Source organism: Cetorhinus maximus, chromosome 34, assembly GCF_964194155.1.
Source record: "Cetorhinus maximus chromosome 34, sCetMax3.hap1.1, whole genome shotgun sequence".
NCBI classification, from domain to species: Eukaryota; Metazoa; Chordata; class Chondrichthyes; order Lamniformes; family Cetorhinidae; genus Cetorhinus; species Cetorhinus maximus.
The window spans coordinates 4,712,825-4,730,350 of record NC_135912.1 but is presented as its reverse complement, the minus strand read 5'-3'; the positions used below and the strand labels follow the sequence as shown (position 1 = coordinate 4,730,350).

The window sequence follows — 17,526 nt, the reverse complement described above, 5'->3', positions numbered from 1 at the left end:
AAAAAAGGAGGAGTTCTTGTGAAATCAAGTGACACATAATCTGATGGAAATTCTGATTATGATACACATCTAGAGTTTAAAACAGGTCTGAGTAATTCATCGTAAATCCAGCTTTTCACAATTAGAGACCAGAGGTAACCTCAGTCTGAGGTATATATGCTTATTAAAAGCTAAATTAAAATACAAAGGTTACATGCATAACAAGGTGCATGAGATAGAGAAATGAAACTTGAACTCCTGCCAATAATCTCGTCCAAACTTGCCACTTATGTGATTCTCTAGTCAAGGATAAAGTTTGTTGATGTCAGGGTTCCAAACCCCATCTGGTGACCCCCAAAGAGGCCATTTTGTCTTTTCTACACTGGGTCAGGCCTCGCTCATCCCACGTGAAAGGATTTTGTACCGCGAGAATGGAGAATCTGGCTGGGGAATCTAAAACATGGGGGCCATGGTTTCAAGATAAAGGGACGATCATTTAGGACTGAGATGAGGATAAGTTTCTTCACTCAAAGGGTTGTGAATCTTTGGAACTCTCTACCCCAGAGGGTTGTGGAGGATCAGTTGTTGAACACATTTAAGGCTAGGATAGACAGATTGTTGGTCTCTCAGGGAATTAAGGGATTTGGGGAACGGGCCGAGAAAGTGGAGTTAAGGTTAGTGATTGGCCATGATTGTACTGAATGATGGAACAAGCTCAAGAGGCCAAATGGTCCACTCCTACTCCTATTTCTAATGTTCTTAGGATAACCCCCTCTGTCTCAGAAATGAACTGATTCTGTATATGCATCAAATTGTGGGACTGGCATTCATTTCTCGGGTAATGGAGATGCTGTATACTTGTTACTGGTGGCTAACAATGCGGGCAGATGTTCAGCATCACCTAGTCTTGTGTTTCATTCGTGCTCCGATGACTCCATCACCAGCCAAGCGACAGATCCCAGGAGACACCTCCCACCTGAAGGATGGTCCATGGGAAACATTGCAGATTGATTACTGAGGCTCATTATCTGCAGCATCTTATCTTAGTTGGTATCACGGTTGTTGTTGATGTGTGTTGATCGAAGAGTTTCTGACCAGTGAAAATGAGGCAGTCAGCATGGCTAACATTTTGTCAGAGCAAAGCTTTACTTGATTCGTTTTCCAAAGAAGGTTACAAAGTGCTAAGAAGTTTAGAAAATGCTAATTGTTAATAGAATCCAAGCTGGTGGGTGAAGCAAAGACCAAGGCACAGAGCTTTTCTTTACTGAGAAGGTTTATTGACTTTGTTCAGTCAACCAGCTGTCTTCGCGCACAACTAGTGTCCCAGCTGTCCCCGATCGTATTACAGTCTTGGTTCAAACATGGACAAAAGAGCTGAACTCCAGGGGTGAGGTGAGAATCACTGCCCTTGCAGCATTTGACTGAGTGTGGCATTAAGGAGCCCTAGCAAAACTGGAGTCAATGGGAATCAGGGGTAAAACTCTCCACCAGTTGGAGTCATATCTAGCACAAAGAAAGGTGTTGTCGTTGTTGGAGGTACATCATCTCAGTTGCGAGACATCACTGCAGGGTTCATCAAGATAGTCTCCTAGCTGCTTCATCAATGACCTTCCTTCCATCATAAAGTCAGAAGTGGGGATGTTCGCTGATGATTGCAAATTGTTCAGAACCATTCGTGACTCCTCAGATACTGAAGCAGTCCATGTCTAAATGCAGCAAGACCTGGACAATATCCAGGCTTGGGCTGACAAGTGGCAAGTAACATTCCCACCACACAACTACCAGGAAATGGCCATCTCCAACAAGAGAGAATCTAACCAGTGCCTCTTGACGTTCAATGGCATTACCATCGCTGAATCCCCCACTATCAACATCATGGGGGTTACCATTGATCAGTAACTGAATTGGACCAGCCATATAAATACTGTGGCTACAAGAGCAGGTCAGAGGCTAGGAGCCCTGTGGCAAGTAACTCACCTCCTGACTCCCCAAAACGTGTCCACCATCTACAAGGCACAAGTCAGGAGTGTGATGGAACACTCTCCACTTGCCTGGATGAGTGCAGCTCCAACAACACTTGACAGTTTGACACCATCCAGAACAAAGCAACCCACTTGATTGGCACCCCATCCACAAACATTCTATTGGGAACCTCAACATGAAAATTCAATATTTCTAAAACAAAGTTGCCAATTGTCTCTGGTAGAATGCATCATTTGCATATATAATCAGTGAAATATATGTATTGAATTCTGTATCAGTAGAAAAAAATAATCAAAATTAACATGGACTTATTTTTGAATTATCGTGTTTTTTTGCCTTTTTGAACTATAATTATGTCAGTAAAGTCATCTTTCAAACTAAGTAACTTAAGATGCTTGGAAATAAGACAATTTGCTTGGCTATTACTTCTCATGATTAAAAAAAAGTTTCTCGTTTCACATTCTGAATAATTGATTGTCTCACAATATTAGGAAGCATAATAATCTCAATCTGTTCCTTGACCCAAAGGTATTACCCATAACCAAGTGGCTTCTTCTTCAGTTCTCTGCCTGAAGGTAGATCTGACCCACAGCACCATGGCAAAGAGACAGGTCCTGAATAACCCCCAGCCAGAACAGAGAATTGAACCTCATGCTGTTAGCACCAATCTGATCCACACTGGCAGTCCAGCCATCTGGCTGTTCCCCCACCCCCAAGTCCAACTTCCCCCACCCTTTACTTGCATGTCATAGTCCAGAGCTTTGGATAGTGACAGTCAAGGCTCCAATGTTCTTTCCATCACATGGCTGACCAGGAATCTCTCCTGCTCTTACCATCAGCCACTGGTGTTTGTTGGAAGGATTGATAAGTTGATACACAGCCTGTTTGGCCAAGTTATGATCACACTTTTCCCTGACCATCAAAGGGGGACTCGAACCCAGAGTTTCTGGCTCAGAGGCAGGGACACGACCCACTGCGCCACAAGACCTCCATGGTGTAGCTATATCACTCGATTAGGTTTATTTGGAGCACGATGGTGTTTTTTGTTAAAATAATCCTTTGAAACCATAAAGTGCAGCATAATGTTTAGCTTTCTATGTCCACAATTAAGACACAGCTCTCACTTTCCTAGACTCTTTTTTTTAGTCTGTGCTATTAGACAAAATGGGTTCACTTAGCTGGACAAGACCAGGGGGCAGGTCTCAACTGAACCTGTCCAGCTTCGAATGATGCCATGTCCCATAAGGTGGAACTGGACTGAGGGAAAAGGACTCTGGTCGAAGGCGGGCAACATCGGAACAAAATGGGACAAAGTTGTGCCGGTCTGAATTTCTGCCTCAAAGTAACGAGACGTACGTCTATCAGCGCAGAGGTTTAGAGATCTAAGCAAGTTCTTCCAACATTTGCCACATGGTGTTTATAAGACTGGGGGGTGGGTGAAAGAAAGAGCAACGGACAGGGAGAAAATGACGTCGGAGAGGCAGAAGGAGGATTCAGTGTACAGTTGAAAGTTATTCGTGAAAACATCACTCAGACACAGCGTACATTGTGGCGGAGCTGGGGAAGGAATCTGAGGAAGTTCTCCGGCGAGTCTTTGAAGTTCCTCGCTGTGGATGCTCTGCTATTGACTATAGGCTAGACCCAGTGCTGTTTGGGTACTGAGGGAACCCGGGATATGGGTGCAGAGCTCAGGAAAGTGGAGTTGAGGTAGAAGATCAGCGATGATTTTATTAAATGACAGACAGGCTCGAAGGGCCGAATAACCAACTCAAACTCCCATTTGTGTCATTCATTACTCCCCCTGCAGGCTGCAACCCAATTGGTGAGGGAGTAATGGCGGCCCCAATTTCCCATAATCCCCCGCGGCTGGAAAAAAACTCTATCAATGACACGGGCCCCGCTGCACTCTGGGATGGGGCTTCATGCGCGGCTTCACCACCCGCTTCACCCGCAGCCGCTTTTTTATTATTATTTTTACTATTACTATTTCTCTCCTCGCCGGTCAGATAACCTGTTCCCTCTCGATTCTGAAGAGTCGCTTCTTCCATTCGCCATTCGATTTAACGTAAACGGGCGGCGCTGGCGGTGACGTCACGGCAACATGGCGGCTTCCAGTGGCCAACTTTCGACCAGAGGGAGAGGAGGGTCTAAGGAGAGTTGGTGCGTCCCCTAGCGGACAGGAGGGGAAACAGCAGCAGGATCACCAACAAGAACCATTCACTCTGCAGGGCAGCTTCAATCTCATTCCCAGTCTGTATTCCACCTTTGTCACATCAACTGTGGTGTGAGATACTTTACACCTTATATATTAAAATAAAACCTAATAATATGTCAAATGTAATATTTGTTTTGGGGTCAACAATTGCAATTCGACTCTGTGCTATGGTGATATATTTACATTTTCTAATTTCAGAATGAAACCTGCAAAGACTTTTAACTTTGCTCGTGTTATTTAACTAATGTTACTCCCTGGTTGACTGGAGTGAGATTGAGATTATAAAGCAGCAACGCATTTCACCTTGGGAACAGAATCATTTTAACCACCTTGTGTGCTCTGGATGTTAACACTTCCAAACATAACTGAGGTATGATTGAGCCTCTGTTTGTTTATTGTGCGTTGGGGAATTTTCAATATGTTTCAATATTCCTGTAAAACTACAACTTGACTGAGTAAATTGTCCATGATAATGGTTAATGGCAATACAGATTTTGTCACGAGGATATAGAGCAAAATAAATATGAAATAAAGAATGCATTTCTGCGGATGCGAGTCTGAGTGTGTGTGTGTGTGTGTGATATTACCCCTCACTCACTCACCTGTCCAGATACATCATCCTGCCCCCTCGCCCCTTCACTCTCTTGTCCAGGTACTTGACCCTAAACCCTCTCCCACTCACTCACCTGTCCAGGTACATCATCCTGCCCACTCACCTGTACAGGTACATCATCCTGCCCCCTCTCCCCCTCACTCACCTGTCCAGGTACATCATCCTGCCCCCTCTCCCCCTCACTCATTCTGTGAATCAGCTGCTGTCAATATTAACTTTCAATTGGAAATTGGATCAATACCTAAAGGGAAAGATCATTAGAGGGAGAAAAAGGAAAAGATCATTTCAGGAACTGTTTTGGCATTGGGAGTGGAAAAGCCTAAAAGTCATTTCAGAGGCAGCAGGGGCTACTGCAATGGGAGATCTTTGGCCTGGGGCTGAATGAATTAAAAAAGGCTGAAAGTGTCTCTATTCCTCAAAGCTGTTTCTCTCTCTTGTGATTAAAGTGATACACCGCCACCCTCTGCTGGCGAATGGACGCCACTGCATCCGCAGAGGGGAAGCCAATCCGACAAGAGGAGATGGAGAGGCTTTGTCAGGAGCTGAGGGAGTTGTAGACGAGTCTTTTTTTCTAAAATCTATTTTATTCATGAAAATTTATAAAAGTACTTCACACGACCCTTCAAAGCAGACATGGCATTAGGTTCAAATCAAATCAGTTTCTTCCCACCAAGTGGCTGAAGGTGCGGCTGACAAGGGAGTGATTAAAATGGGATGTGCGCGGAAGGTCAGAACTGGAGGGACTGGGTTGGGTTTTTGAGTCTATCCCAGGGAGCAGGTGAGAGACTCCCATTCACGTAGGGCCTGGGTGAGTTGCTGCAGTGCCTCTTGTAGGTGGTTTCTGTCGAGGTTCATCCCGAGCAGTTCTGTGACACAGGACTCTGTGCTCTACGGGCTGTTCCCAGAGACACAGACCGAGTCAAACATCAACTGCAGCTGGAGGATCATCAACTCAGTGAAAGACACTCTTTGGTCTGCCCGAAACTCGTTGGTCTTCCAGCGCAAAGAGTTGTCCCCGACAGAGCGTTGCAGACTGGCACATTCCAAAATCCAGGACTACGTGCTGAGGGACGCACTAAAGCTTGGGGCAGGGGCTGCAAAGGCGCAATGGGGAAGGGTCGCTGTCTAAGATCTTTCTGCCACAGTGCACCGAGGGACTGGGAACTGTTTAGAGCCCCTCGGGCTGTACAGCTCAAAATGAATGTCTGCAAATGATTGTAATATTGATTGATTGTATTGATGCACCTTGTGATACATGTTGTAGAAGTTGAACCTGATTGTACTTTTGTGATGGTGATTTTGAAATGGTTTGGAATGTTCTTCCAGATATTTTATGAATAAAGTATATTTTTCAAAAAAAAAATCTTGTAGATGGTATACACTGCTGCTACTGTGCGTCGGTGGTGGAGGGAGTGAATGTTTGTGGATGGGGTGCCAGTCAAGCAGGGCTGCTTTGTCCTAGATGGTGTTGAGCTTCTTGAGTGTTGTGGGAGCTGCACTCATCCAGGCAAGTGGGGAGTATTCCATCACACTCCTGACTTATGCCTTGTAGATGGTGGACAGGCTTTGGGGAGTCAGGAGGTGAGTTACTCGTTGCAGGATTCCCAGCCTCTGACCTGCTCTTGTAGCCACAGTATTTATATGGCTGGTCCAGTTCAGTTTCTGGTCAATGGTAACCCCCAGGTTGTTGATATTGATGGTAGTGCCATTGAGTGTCAGGGGGCGATGGTAAGATTAGCTCTTGTTGGAGGCGGTCATTGCCTGGCATTTGTGTGGCGCGAATGTTACTTGCCACTTGTCAGCCCAAGCCTGGATATTGTCCAGGTCTTGCTGCATTTGGACATGGACTGCTTCAGTATCTGAGGAGTCGCGAATGGTGCTGAACATTGTGCAATCATCAGCGAACATCCCCACTTCTGACCTGATGATGAAAGGAAGGTCATTGATGAAGCAGCTGAAGGTGGTTGGGCCGAGGACACTAACCCTGAGGAACTCTAGTGGATACAAGCCTAATGTGTTCAACCTTTCCTCATAAGACAACCCGCCCGTTCCTGTTGTGCCTGACCCATGCTCCTAATGGATATGTTTGTATGTTCTCTGTAGTACTGGGGCCCTGGGGGTGTACAATAGTCCTTCTGCCATTGTTGTGGGTCTGATCAGTTGTCATTGGACTACATAGGGCTGCAGTGAAGTCTGCAGTGAGCAAGGCTCAGATGCTGATGCTATTCTCAATGTTTGACGGTTTCAGGTCCTTGTATTTCAGAGGCAACTCATTGTTTCGCTCCTTGATCCGCTTCTCAATCTGCTTCAGCTCTTCCTGAAACTCTGCGATGATTTTCTTGGCTCTTTCCTCTGTGAAGTATTCCTCCTTAAAACAGCCCAGCAATATCTGAACAAATAGTATTATATTTAGAAAAAAAACCACATCTTATTATAGATCTTCTCCACCCAAATATGAAGCTTCACTGGGTAGTTTTTTAAAATTCATTTACAGGATGTGGGTGTCACTGGCTAGGCCCAGCATTTATTGCCCATCCCCAATTTCCCCTTGAGAAGGGGGTGGTGAGCTGCCTTCTTGAACTGCTGCAGTCCCTGTGGTGTAGCTACACCCACAGTGCTGTTAGGGAGGGAGTTCCAGGATTTTGACCCAGCGACAGTGAAGGAATGGCCGATATATTTCCAAGTCAGGATGGTGAGTGACTTGGGGGGGGGGAACTTCCAGGTGGTGGTGTTCCCATGCATCTGCTGCCCCTGTCCTTCTAGATGGTAAGGGTGTGGAGGTGCTGTCAAAGGATCCTTAGCGAATTGCTGCAGTGCATCTTTGTCGATGGCGTACTCTGTTGCCATTGGGCATCAGTGGCAGAGGGTGTGTATGTTTATGATGCTGGATGAGATGCCAATCAAGTGGGCTGATTTGTCCTGGATGGTGAGTGTTGGAGCTACCCTAATCCGGGCAAGTGGAAAGTATTGTGTTATGACCGCTGGACATTGTAAGATGGTTAAGTTTTAAACGGCCTCCTTAAATTCATGGTAAAAATGGCTGGTTTGGAAAGGGGAATGTGACCTCTCGCAAAATCTGCCCGGAGACAAGCCCATGTGACCTGGTTGTTATGGAACAGAGGCCCAGGTCAAAACTTATTGAATGTCAGGTGCAAGTTTTAACACTTGGACACAAAGGAGGAAGCAGCCAGTCCTGCTCTGCATGGATTCTCGGAGTCAGTCAGAGAGATGTGGGGGAGGAAGATCAAAAACTGGTGTTACTGTGCCAAGCAGAGGAGGATGGTTTTTGTGTTAACCACCAAGCAGAGTGCTGGTGAGGACAGAATCCCTGTTTGAAGAGATGAGGATTTTGGGGATTTAAAGACCTAGGAATGGCCAGAGGGTGCCTTGATACTGAAAGTCCATTCGATTATGTTCAGACGATTAAGTGAAGAGACTGTTTTTAAAAGGACACTGGAACATTCACCTTGGTGGGGCCAGGAGAAGAGACCCTGTTAAAGTTGGGAGGAGCCTGGGACTTTATATGCGAGAATACATCACTGCTGAGAGGGTGGAGTTCAGCTTTCAACTGTGTTGAGAAGTCAATGTGCATGCGTGTGCGCGTGTGTGTGTGTGTGCGTGTGTGGGTGTGTACGCACGCGTCTGTGTGTGTGTGGGTGTGTGTGCATGGGTATGCATGTGTGTGCGCATGAGTGTCTGTGTGCACGTGTGTTTGCATGTGTGTGTGCGCTCGCGTGTGCGTCTGTGTGCATGTGTGTGTTCTTGCATGTGGTGTGTGTGTGCATGCATGTGTGTGTGGTGCACATGTGTGTGTGTGCATGCGTGCTTGTGTGCGTGCGTGTGTGCGTGCGTGCGTGTGTGTGCGCACGTGTGTGTGCGTGTGCATGTGTGTGTGCACGTGAGTGTGTGTGTGAGTGTGTGTGTGTGTGCGTGTATCCGTGTCCACGCACTCATTTGACACATCTGCAAGTGTTTACGTTAAGAGATGTCACTTCTGATTGGCTCACCTTGTTGGGAAGTGGTCGGCCCAGGTGCCACGTGAAGGCCATCTGCACAGAGGACTGACTCATGTCCGGCAAGGTCTCCATGAGATCCTCCACTGAGATGTCATCCTTTCTGGTTGGTGGAGGCTGTCTCATTGTACAGGGGCTGTTTGGTACCCAGCAGGACCAGTCATACTGCCAAGAGAAAGAGGTCAAAGGTTAGGGGTCACGGGGTCGAACGAGCACGTTAAAGCCATCTGACTGGGTGCCCAAAATTCTGAGGGGTTTTGGAATTAGGGTGAAAGACGGTAGTTGAAATGGTAACAAGAGAGTTTCCCATCAACATCTCTAAGATCAACAGGAAAGGGAAGAATTCTTGGACACGGAGAAATATTAGGATACGGAGTTCCCAGCTGGTGTGGGAAAGGATTCCTGGGTAACTTTTAAAAGGGGAGTTGAGAAATGTTTGAAAAGGATTCTTTTTAAATGGGGATGGGGAAAGTTGAGGAGAGTGGTGGACCACCTAGAGAAAGCTAGCACAGGCAGTTTGGCCCCAAGGGTCTCCTTCTGTGCTGTAACATCGTCTGAGCCAACGCCAACAACGAGCATGGCAATTGGGGTTCAGTACCACAGCTTTTAACTACAAAATTCCACTCACTTCTTCCCCATCCCACCTGACCTCACCCGCGCCCCCATCGTCCCCCAAACTTGCATTTATATATCACTTTTCACAAGGACTGGATGTTTCAAACAGCTTTAAGGCCAGCCTGAAATATGTTTTTTTTAAAAATGCAGTCACTGTTGTAATGTAGGAAACACCAAAGCCAGAATGTGCACAGCAAGCTCCCACAAACAGCAATGTGATCGTGACCTGATCATCTGTTTATGTGATGTAGATTGAGGGATAAATATCGGCCAGGACACCGGTGGTTAATTCCCCCGCTCCTTATTTTTAATTCACTTACAGGGTGTGGGCGTTGCTGGCTGGGCCCAGCATTTATTGCCCATCCCTAATTGCCCCTGAGAAGGTGGTTGTGAGCTGCCTTCATCAACTGTTGCAGTCCATGTGGTGTAGGTACACCCACAGCGCTGTTAGGGAGGGAGTGCCAGGATTTTGACCCAGCGACAGTGAAGGAACGGCCGATATATTTCCAAGTCAGGATGGGTGAGTGGCTTGGAGGGGAACTTCCATGTGGTGGTGTTCCCATCTATCTGCTGCCCTTTTCCTTCTAGATGGTATGGTCGTGGGTTTGGAAGGTGCTGTCAAAAGAGGTTTGGTGAGTTGCTGCAGTGCATCTTGTAGATGGTACACACTGCTGCTACTGTGCTTCGGTGGTGGAGGGAGTGAATGTTTGTGGATGGGGTGCCAACCAAGCGGGGCTGCTTTGTCCTGGATGGTGTCGAGCTTCTTGAGTGTTGTGGGAGCTGCACTCATCCAGGCAAGTGGGGAGTATTCCATCACACTCCTGACTTGTGCCGTGGAGGTGGTGGACAGGCTTTGGGGAGCCTCTTTGAAACGTTGTCACCTGAGCAGGCAGATGGGGCCTCAGCTTAACATCTCATCTGAAAGGCTGCACTCCTGACAGTGCCGCACTCCCTCAGTACCGCACTGGAGTGTCAGCCTTGATTTCTGTGGCCCCTGGGGTGGTGCTCGAACCCGGAACTTGGAGGTGAGAGAGCGCGCGACCAAAGCTGCCCCGCTGGTCCTCACTTTGACCCGGCCCCTCACCCAGCCGCCCCTTATCAAACCCTCCTACCTCACCCGCTCCTCCCCCACCCACCCCTCACCCTAACCCACCTGACCCTGAGCGCTGAGTGAAGCAAGAGGGCCTAAGGTCCTTACCTGACCGTTGTTGACTGCAGCATGCTGTACGGAGCACGTGAAGATCACCATGGTTAGGAATTTGAACAGCTCCTCTCTGGTTTGGAAGGCCGCTGGGAGTTCTGAAGGAAATTAGGTTAGTCCGACAATCAGATCAGGGGGGACATGAGGGTGCCTCCTAAGAAACACCCCCCCAACTTCGCAAATCCTTTGTTGCTTGGCTTTTTCTATCACGTTTAATGTACAGCACGGAAACCATTTGGCCTAACTGGTCTATGCAGGTCCTTCCCACCCCCCAACCCCCATCAACATCTCCTTCTATTCCTTTCTCCCTCATCCAACTTCCCCATAAATTCATCTCTGCCATTCTCCTCAGCCACCCTTTGTTGTATCAATTCCCAATCTCTGGGGTTAGGAGTTTCTGCTGAATTTTTTTTTTTGACACGGGGTGGGGGTGACTGGGGGGGCACTGGATGGGACACAGGAGCTCAAACAGGAAACCCCCCACCCAATGGTCACCCCTCACCGATATCGTCCCTTCCGTCAATGCCTCCAAGATCTCTGCGCTCCTCCAATTCCGGCCTCTTGTCCGCCCCTGATTTTAATCACTCCGCCATTTAAGGTCGTGCCTTCAGCTGCCTGGACCCTAAGCTCTGGAGTTCCCTCCTTAATCCTCTGCGCCTTTCTCTCCTTATTTAAGATGCCCCTTAAGATGTACCTTTGACCAAGCTTTTGGTCATCCATTCTGATATCTCCTTATCTGCCTTGGTGTCAAATTTTGTTTAATAACACTCCTGTGAAGCATCTTAAGGTGGTTGACCATACTAAAGGCGCTATATAATTGTAAGTTATGCCTGATTATTTGAATTGTTAAATTAACAGAAGTTGAACCCTTATCAAATTTAATTGCGAAATTGCGAAACTTCTGTTTGTATCTTTTGAGGTTGTTTTGTCTGGTCTGGCAAACTCATGTCCCCTGTGCCTCCAGAGCGAGAGAAATGTTTTGCCTTTGCCAGTGCTGGCACCTGCATTGCCCATCCTCCATCCTCATCCACATGGTCATTCTTCAGGCAGGAGCCTGAAGGCTGAGCACCCACAAACCGTGCAAGCATAATCGGCGGCACAACCGGGCTGGGGTCATCAGGAGCAGCAGCCCGGGCTGATGCTTCTCCCGCGCTATCATCTGAGATACTTTGGCCAAATGAACTTTGTTCAAATGTTCCTACAATTGTCCCGGTTGAGCTCCATTGGAGATCTTCCTGCTCTAAATGGGCACCCCTATCTATTGGGGCACTGGCAAAGATGTAGTGTTCAATGGTTTAATGGATCTGTGTTTGATTGTATTAGCCTGTTGACTGACCCATGTTCACTGTACTTGATTGATTAAGCCTGGGCGTAGCCTCTGAGAGCCAAAGTAAACAGAAGCTTCCAGAGGTGCCAGAGCTATGTACGTGTGTGTAGAAATCGTGTGATTGCTGAGATATTTTAAAGCACTATAAATAAACCTGTTGTAGACTTAAACTAGTGTCATCTCTGCACTGCTCCAAGTTAAGTCAGATATATAAAATATGTAACAAACCGGCAAATACACAACAAAATTGGCAACGAGGATGGAATTTGAACCCACACATTAACCATTCAAATCACACTGATCTTGCTATCCACTTATATTCATGATGCTTTTCTACCTCCACGCTCTTCATCCTCTTCCCAATTACTCCACAAACAATTGCTTTCAGTTACCGACTCCTGGAAGTTCCTGAAATCCCTCCTGCACCAGGTCTTTAAGCCAAGCCTGTAGTTCAGTGTCCTCGAGTACTTCCTGGTCACTGTTGTAGTAGAGGCCTGTAATGCCTTTGACGTACCTAGAGGGGGGCGGAAACAAGACAGTTGTTGGATGTTTTTGCCCCTTCCAGTTCTCTCCCCTTTGCCCAGCGGCTCACTCTTCTGGGGCTCGAGGGGGCCAGGTCCTCCATGGGCACTGACAGACCTCGGTGAGCTCACCCCCGTGGACCTGATACCAAGTTTGGCCAAGGCATTTAACCCGTGGATCTGGATTTCACTTGACAACTTTACCCATGCACTATACAGGATGTCCCAATGGATAGTGAATAGACATCACACAGCCATTGAATGAGACAGCACACAGGGAGGCTCTTTGGCCCATTGTGCCTCTGCTGTCTGGTTGAAAGAACTCTCCAATCAGTCCCATGTTTTCAGGCACCGCACTCCAACTTAGAATAGTTCAATGTGTTTAAAAAGAAAAATCTCCTCATCTCCCCACTGCTTCTTTTGTCAATTATCTTCAGTCTGGTTAGCGACCCTTCATCACTGGAAGCAGTTTCTCCTTATTTACTTTATCGAAACCCTTTGTTATTTTGAACACCTCTACCCAAACGCCTGGGAGTCAGATTCCCAATCCCGCATTGAAAGTCCGGACCGGTACCCTGTGCCTCTGTATGAAGTCAAGGATGGCACGTCCCCAACCCCCTCTACTTGTCCTGGCACGAGCAGCACAATGCCAGCTGCTTCGTTCCCCCTTCAGGTGGGGCGCGGGGGTGGGTTGGAAGAGATGGGTGGTGGAGACCAGTTACAGGGACCTGCAGAGTACCTGGCAGGAACATCTTCCCTCACCACAGGCCATGGGTCTCACCCTAATCTGCACAGCTCACAGAATCACAGAATTGTTACAGTGCAGAGGGAGGCCATTTGGCCCATCATGTCTACGCCAGCTCTCTGAGCATTTTAACTTAGTGCCAATCTTCTGCCCATTCCCCATACCCCTGCACATTGTTTCTATTTAAATAATCATCCAATGCCCTCTTGAATGCCTCGATTGAACCTGCCTCCACCACACTCCCAGGCAGCGCATTCCAGACCCGAACCCACTCGCTGTGTGAAAAAGTATTTTTCTCACCTCGCGTTTGCTTCTTTTGCAAAACACTTTAAAACTCTGCCCTCTGGTTCTCGATCCGTTTACGCGCAGGAACATCTTCTCCCTATCTACTCTATCCAGGCCCCTCATGATTTTGCAAACTTCTATCAAATCTCCTCTCAGCCTTCTCCTCTCCGAGGAGAACAGTCCCAACCTCTCCAATCTTTCCTCATAACTGAAGTGTCTCATCCCTGGAACCATTCTTGTAAACCTGTCCTTGCACTCTCTCCAATGCGTTTGACAGAAGGGCACTGAACCATCAGGAGAGTCGGTGGTGGACAGGGAAATGACACAATTCTAACGGTCTATTTCAAAGTCAGCCTTATCGGTTCCAGCACACCTATTGTTATATTGCTGTGCATTAGAGAAGGGTCACTCTTCCCCTCCACCCCCCCAACCACCCACCCCCCAGTACCTTGGACCAGCTTCTCTCCCTCGCCCAGCATCGCTACAACAGATCATTTTGTCATTATCGCACTGCTGTTTGTGGGATCTTGCTGTGCGCAGGTTGCCTGCCGCGTTCTCTCTACTTCCAGGGCGTCTACACTTCAGGACGTACCTCGTTGGCCCGTGGGAGGCCCCGCGGGGTCGCGGAAGGCGCCACGGAAATGCAGGCCTTTCCGTCCTTTCTCCACTCTCACCGCATGAATCAAAGGGACTCCGGCCCTGCTACCCCACCCTCCCCCGCTCCCCCCCCCACCGCCGCCACGACAACCCCCCCACTTTCCACCTCACCATCCTTCAGCACCTTGTCCTGTCCTGGTACAACCAGTTTGCCATTGGAACAGGAGAAGGCCATTCAGCCCATCGAGCTTGGTCCGCCATCCTCGGAGATCCTGGGTGAAATGTGACTTATTCCACATGCCCACCTTTACCCCAAATCCCTGAACACCTTTGGTTGACACAAATCTATCAATCTCAGGTTTAAGATTGACAATGGACCTACCTTCAATTGTCATTTGCTGGCGAGAATTATGAATATCTACCCTCTGTTGAGTGTGGAAATGTTTCCTAATTTTGCTCCTGAGAAATCTAACTCTAATGTTTAGCTAATGTCCTTTAGTCCTACACTCCCCAACCAATAGAAACAGTTTCTCTCTATTTTCGCTATCAGTTCCCCTTAATATTTTGAAAAGTTAAGAAAATCAAGGAGGTGAGATTGCCTCTCAATGATGCCTTTTTGTCAAGGGTCACGTTCCAGTGTTAAAGTCACTGGATAAATGCAAGGTTCTTGTAACCCAGGACATAGCAGACATCAACCGCCTTAAACATTCACTCCCCCCACCACCGATGCACAGTGGCTGCAGTGTGTACCATCTACAAGATGCACTGCAGCAACTCACCAAGGCTCCTTAGACGGCACCTCCTTAATCCCCGACCTCTACCACCACAAGGGACAGCAGACGCATGGGAACATTACCACCGGCAAGTTCCCCTCCAAGCAGCTCACCATCCTGACCCGGAAATATATCACCGTTCATTCCTTCACTGTCGCTGGGTCAAAATCCTGAACCCCCCTCCCTAACGGCACTGTGGGTGTACCTACACCACAGGGACTGCAGTGGTTCAAGAAGGCGGCTCACTACCACCTTCTCAAGGGCATCTAGGGATTGGCAATAAACGCCGGCCTTGTCAGTGATGGCTGCATTCCATGAATGAATAAGCTGACCGAGTTTTAGCAGGAGCTTTACTTGTTGATTGCGGACCAGAGCTGGAGGCCATCCTCTTGGTAATAATATTCTTTTAATCCCTCAAGCCCACGCTCCTTCAGGTTATCTGGCAGACACATGGCTTGGTAGGTGAAAGATTGAAATGCTTTCTGTGCAATCACATCCTGGCCAGCTCCTCCTGAGGCAACCACCTTGAGAACATAAGTGAAGAGTAAAGGAACAGTATAAGATACCCTATTTGTGTATGCAGATAGACTAAATAGCTATTGGCTTGATGTACTGTGAGTGAGGTGGTAGCTTTCTTTTAACTTGTGGATGGTTTACAAATTTACACTATACCCTCTACCCACTAAATATGCCAGACAGAGAGGCGGGGCTGGTGCATTAAGTATAAGTGAGCTTTTAATGGCTTTATTGTTTTAATCGCTGTCAAACAACCTCTTTAGTTCTGAAAATCTAATTTTACAAATGTGGAGATTCATTCCTTCAGAATGTAATGGTTGTTGGAGATTTTGAAAAAAACTTAAAATTAAAAAAAAATTTCTTCCTGTCTCTTTTCCCTCTCTCCCTCTCTCTTAAATCCTACCTTTTTTTTTCCTTGCCTTCATTTCCTTTACTGACACAATTTTATATTGGATTAAATATTCTAATTGTTTAGACTCTCCTGGTTTAGACTCTCTGGCCAGAACTTTCCAGATCTCTTGGAGGTGAATTTGGAGATGGGAGTGCTGGGAAAATAGGGGAACGCTGTCAGGATGGCTCCCTGGCGTGTTCCCACCTCCGGCCTGAATTTCCCAGGGCGGTCTGTGAGTGGAATTGGAAGGGAACGGGAAGAATTAGGAGGCTTAAAGGCCTTGGTTGATGGCCCTTTTGAAGGGGAGAGGCAATTTTCCTGGCATTGCTCCACTGTATCAGGAGCCCAGTGATGTTTTTGAGGGGGCTTCACAGTGGAAGTTTGCAGGCTGCAAAACAATGAAGGCCTTTTAATCAGTCGCCAGCGGTAATGCTTATGTTTGCTGAAACAGAAGGCATGGACTTGCAGCCAGGTCAGGGAGACCAGTGTCTCTGCTACTGCTGTACCTGATGCAATGTCATCACTCCCTTCCTATGGAAGTCACCTCCATTGTGACACAGCCACTCCTGTAGCTGGCACCTCTGCAGCATCCACACTGCAAAGGCCACTACTGCCCATGTCCCTGGGCTGCAGTGAATGCACCTTCCGACTCCGGAACCCAGCTGCCCTTCCTGATTGGACTGGGCTCCCAGAGGCGGCTTTTTCATTGGCCGTCTCCAGGAAGATCTACCCGGTGACACTAATGGGGTCAGGACAGGAAATGGTCCCAACCCCCAGGTACCTCGTAAGTGCCGGCCATGTTATAGGTCATTGAGGCTTCTTTACACAGACACTGACACACTGTGCTTACCCTCTCACTCACACCACAGATTCCCTGCAGCAGGCGCCATGCTGTAAAGGCTCTCCAATAACCCTAAGTTGCTTCCCAAAAGCCCATGAAACCTCTCTGGTGTTGAAAATTTAATTTTACAAGTGTGGAGGTGCATTCCTTCAGAATGTTGGCAGCTCTTGGCATGGTGAACAGTGAACACTGCTTCGCTGCTGATCACAAAATCCTGACCAACGTAATGGTTAAACACTAAGATAAAAGCAAAATACTGCGGATGCTGGAAATCTGAAACAGAAACAGAAAATGCTGGAAAAATTCAGCAGGTCTAACAGCATCTGTGGACAGAGTTAAAAACAGAGTTAACGTTTTGAGTCCATATGACTCTTCTTCAGTACCCATGTTTCCTAATTTTGCTCCTGAAAGATCTAACGCTAATGTTTAGGTAATGTCCTTGTACTCCTCTGAAGAAGAGTCATACGGACTCGAAACGTTAACTCTGTTTTTCTCTCCACAGATGCTGTAAGACCTGCTGAGTTTTTCCACCACTTATTGTTTTTGTAATGGTTAAAAGGTTCATTCCAAGAATATTTTAGGGTTAGGGTGTGTTTGTTAATACATTGGGAACATGATAGGAAGTGAGACAATGGGCCTAAGAGGACTAGTTACATGCATAATGGTAAATAAGTTAGCAGCTGGTGTTTTGTGTAGCAACTACCTCAATTCTGAGGCATAATAAATTGTCAACGTCATAAAAGCAGTGTGTTTGACTAGAGGTCTATAAAGACCTTGAGCTCTCCTTCGCAACTTAGAGAGAACGACGAGCGAAAAGTTCATGGAAGGTTATGCCATTACCCAGGAGGAAAATTGGGTTTTATTTCTCTGTCTACTAGAGACATTGGGCCTGATTTAAGTGAATGGGTTAA

The 17,526-nt window shown here is 47.3% G+C and overlaps 1 protein-coding gene across 1 annotated transcript in view; it reads right to left on the bottom strand.

Annotated features, from left to right (window-relative positions):
* Positions 1 to 5,354: 5,354 nt before the first annotated feature.
* Positions 5,355 to 17,526, bottom strand: part of alox12 (arachidonate 12-lipoxygenase) — a 35,091-nt gene continuing 22,919 nt past the window's right edge. The window contains exons 10-14 of the mRNA XM_078533853.1: positions 15,222 to 15,391; positions 12,339 to 12,460; positions 10,617 to 10,717; positions 8,798 to 8,968; positions 5,355 to 7,179 (exon numbers count right to left, since the gene is read on the bottom strand). Of these exons, the coding sequence (XP_078389979.1) occupies positions 7,000 to 7,179; positions 8,798 to 8,968; positions 10,617 to 10,717; positions 12,339 to 12,460; positions 15,222 to 15,391 (744 nt within the window). The 3' untranslated portion in view covers positions 5,355 to 6,999. The remainder of the gene's footprint in view (positions 7,180 to 8,797; positions 8,969 to 10,616; positions 10,718 to 12,338; positions 12,461 to 15,221; positions 15,392 to 17,526) is intronic.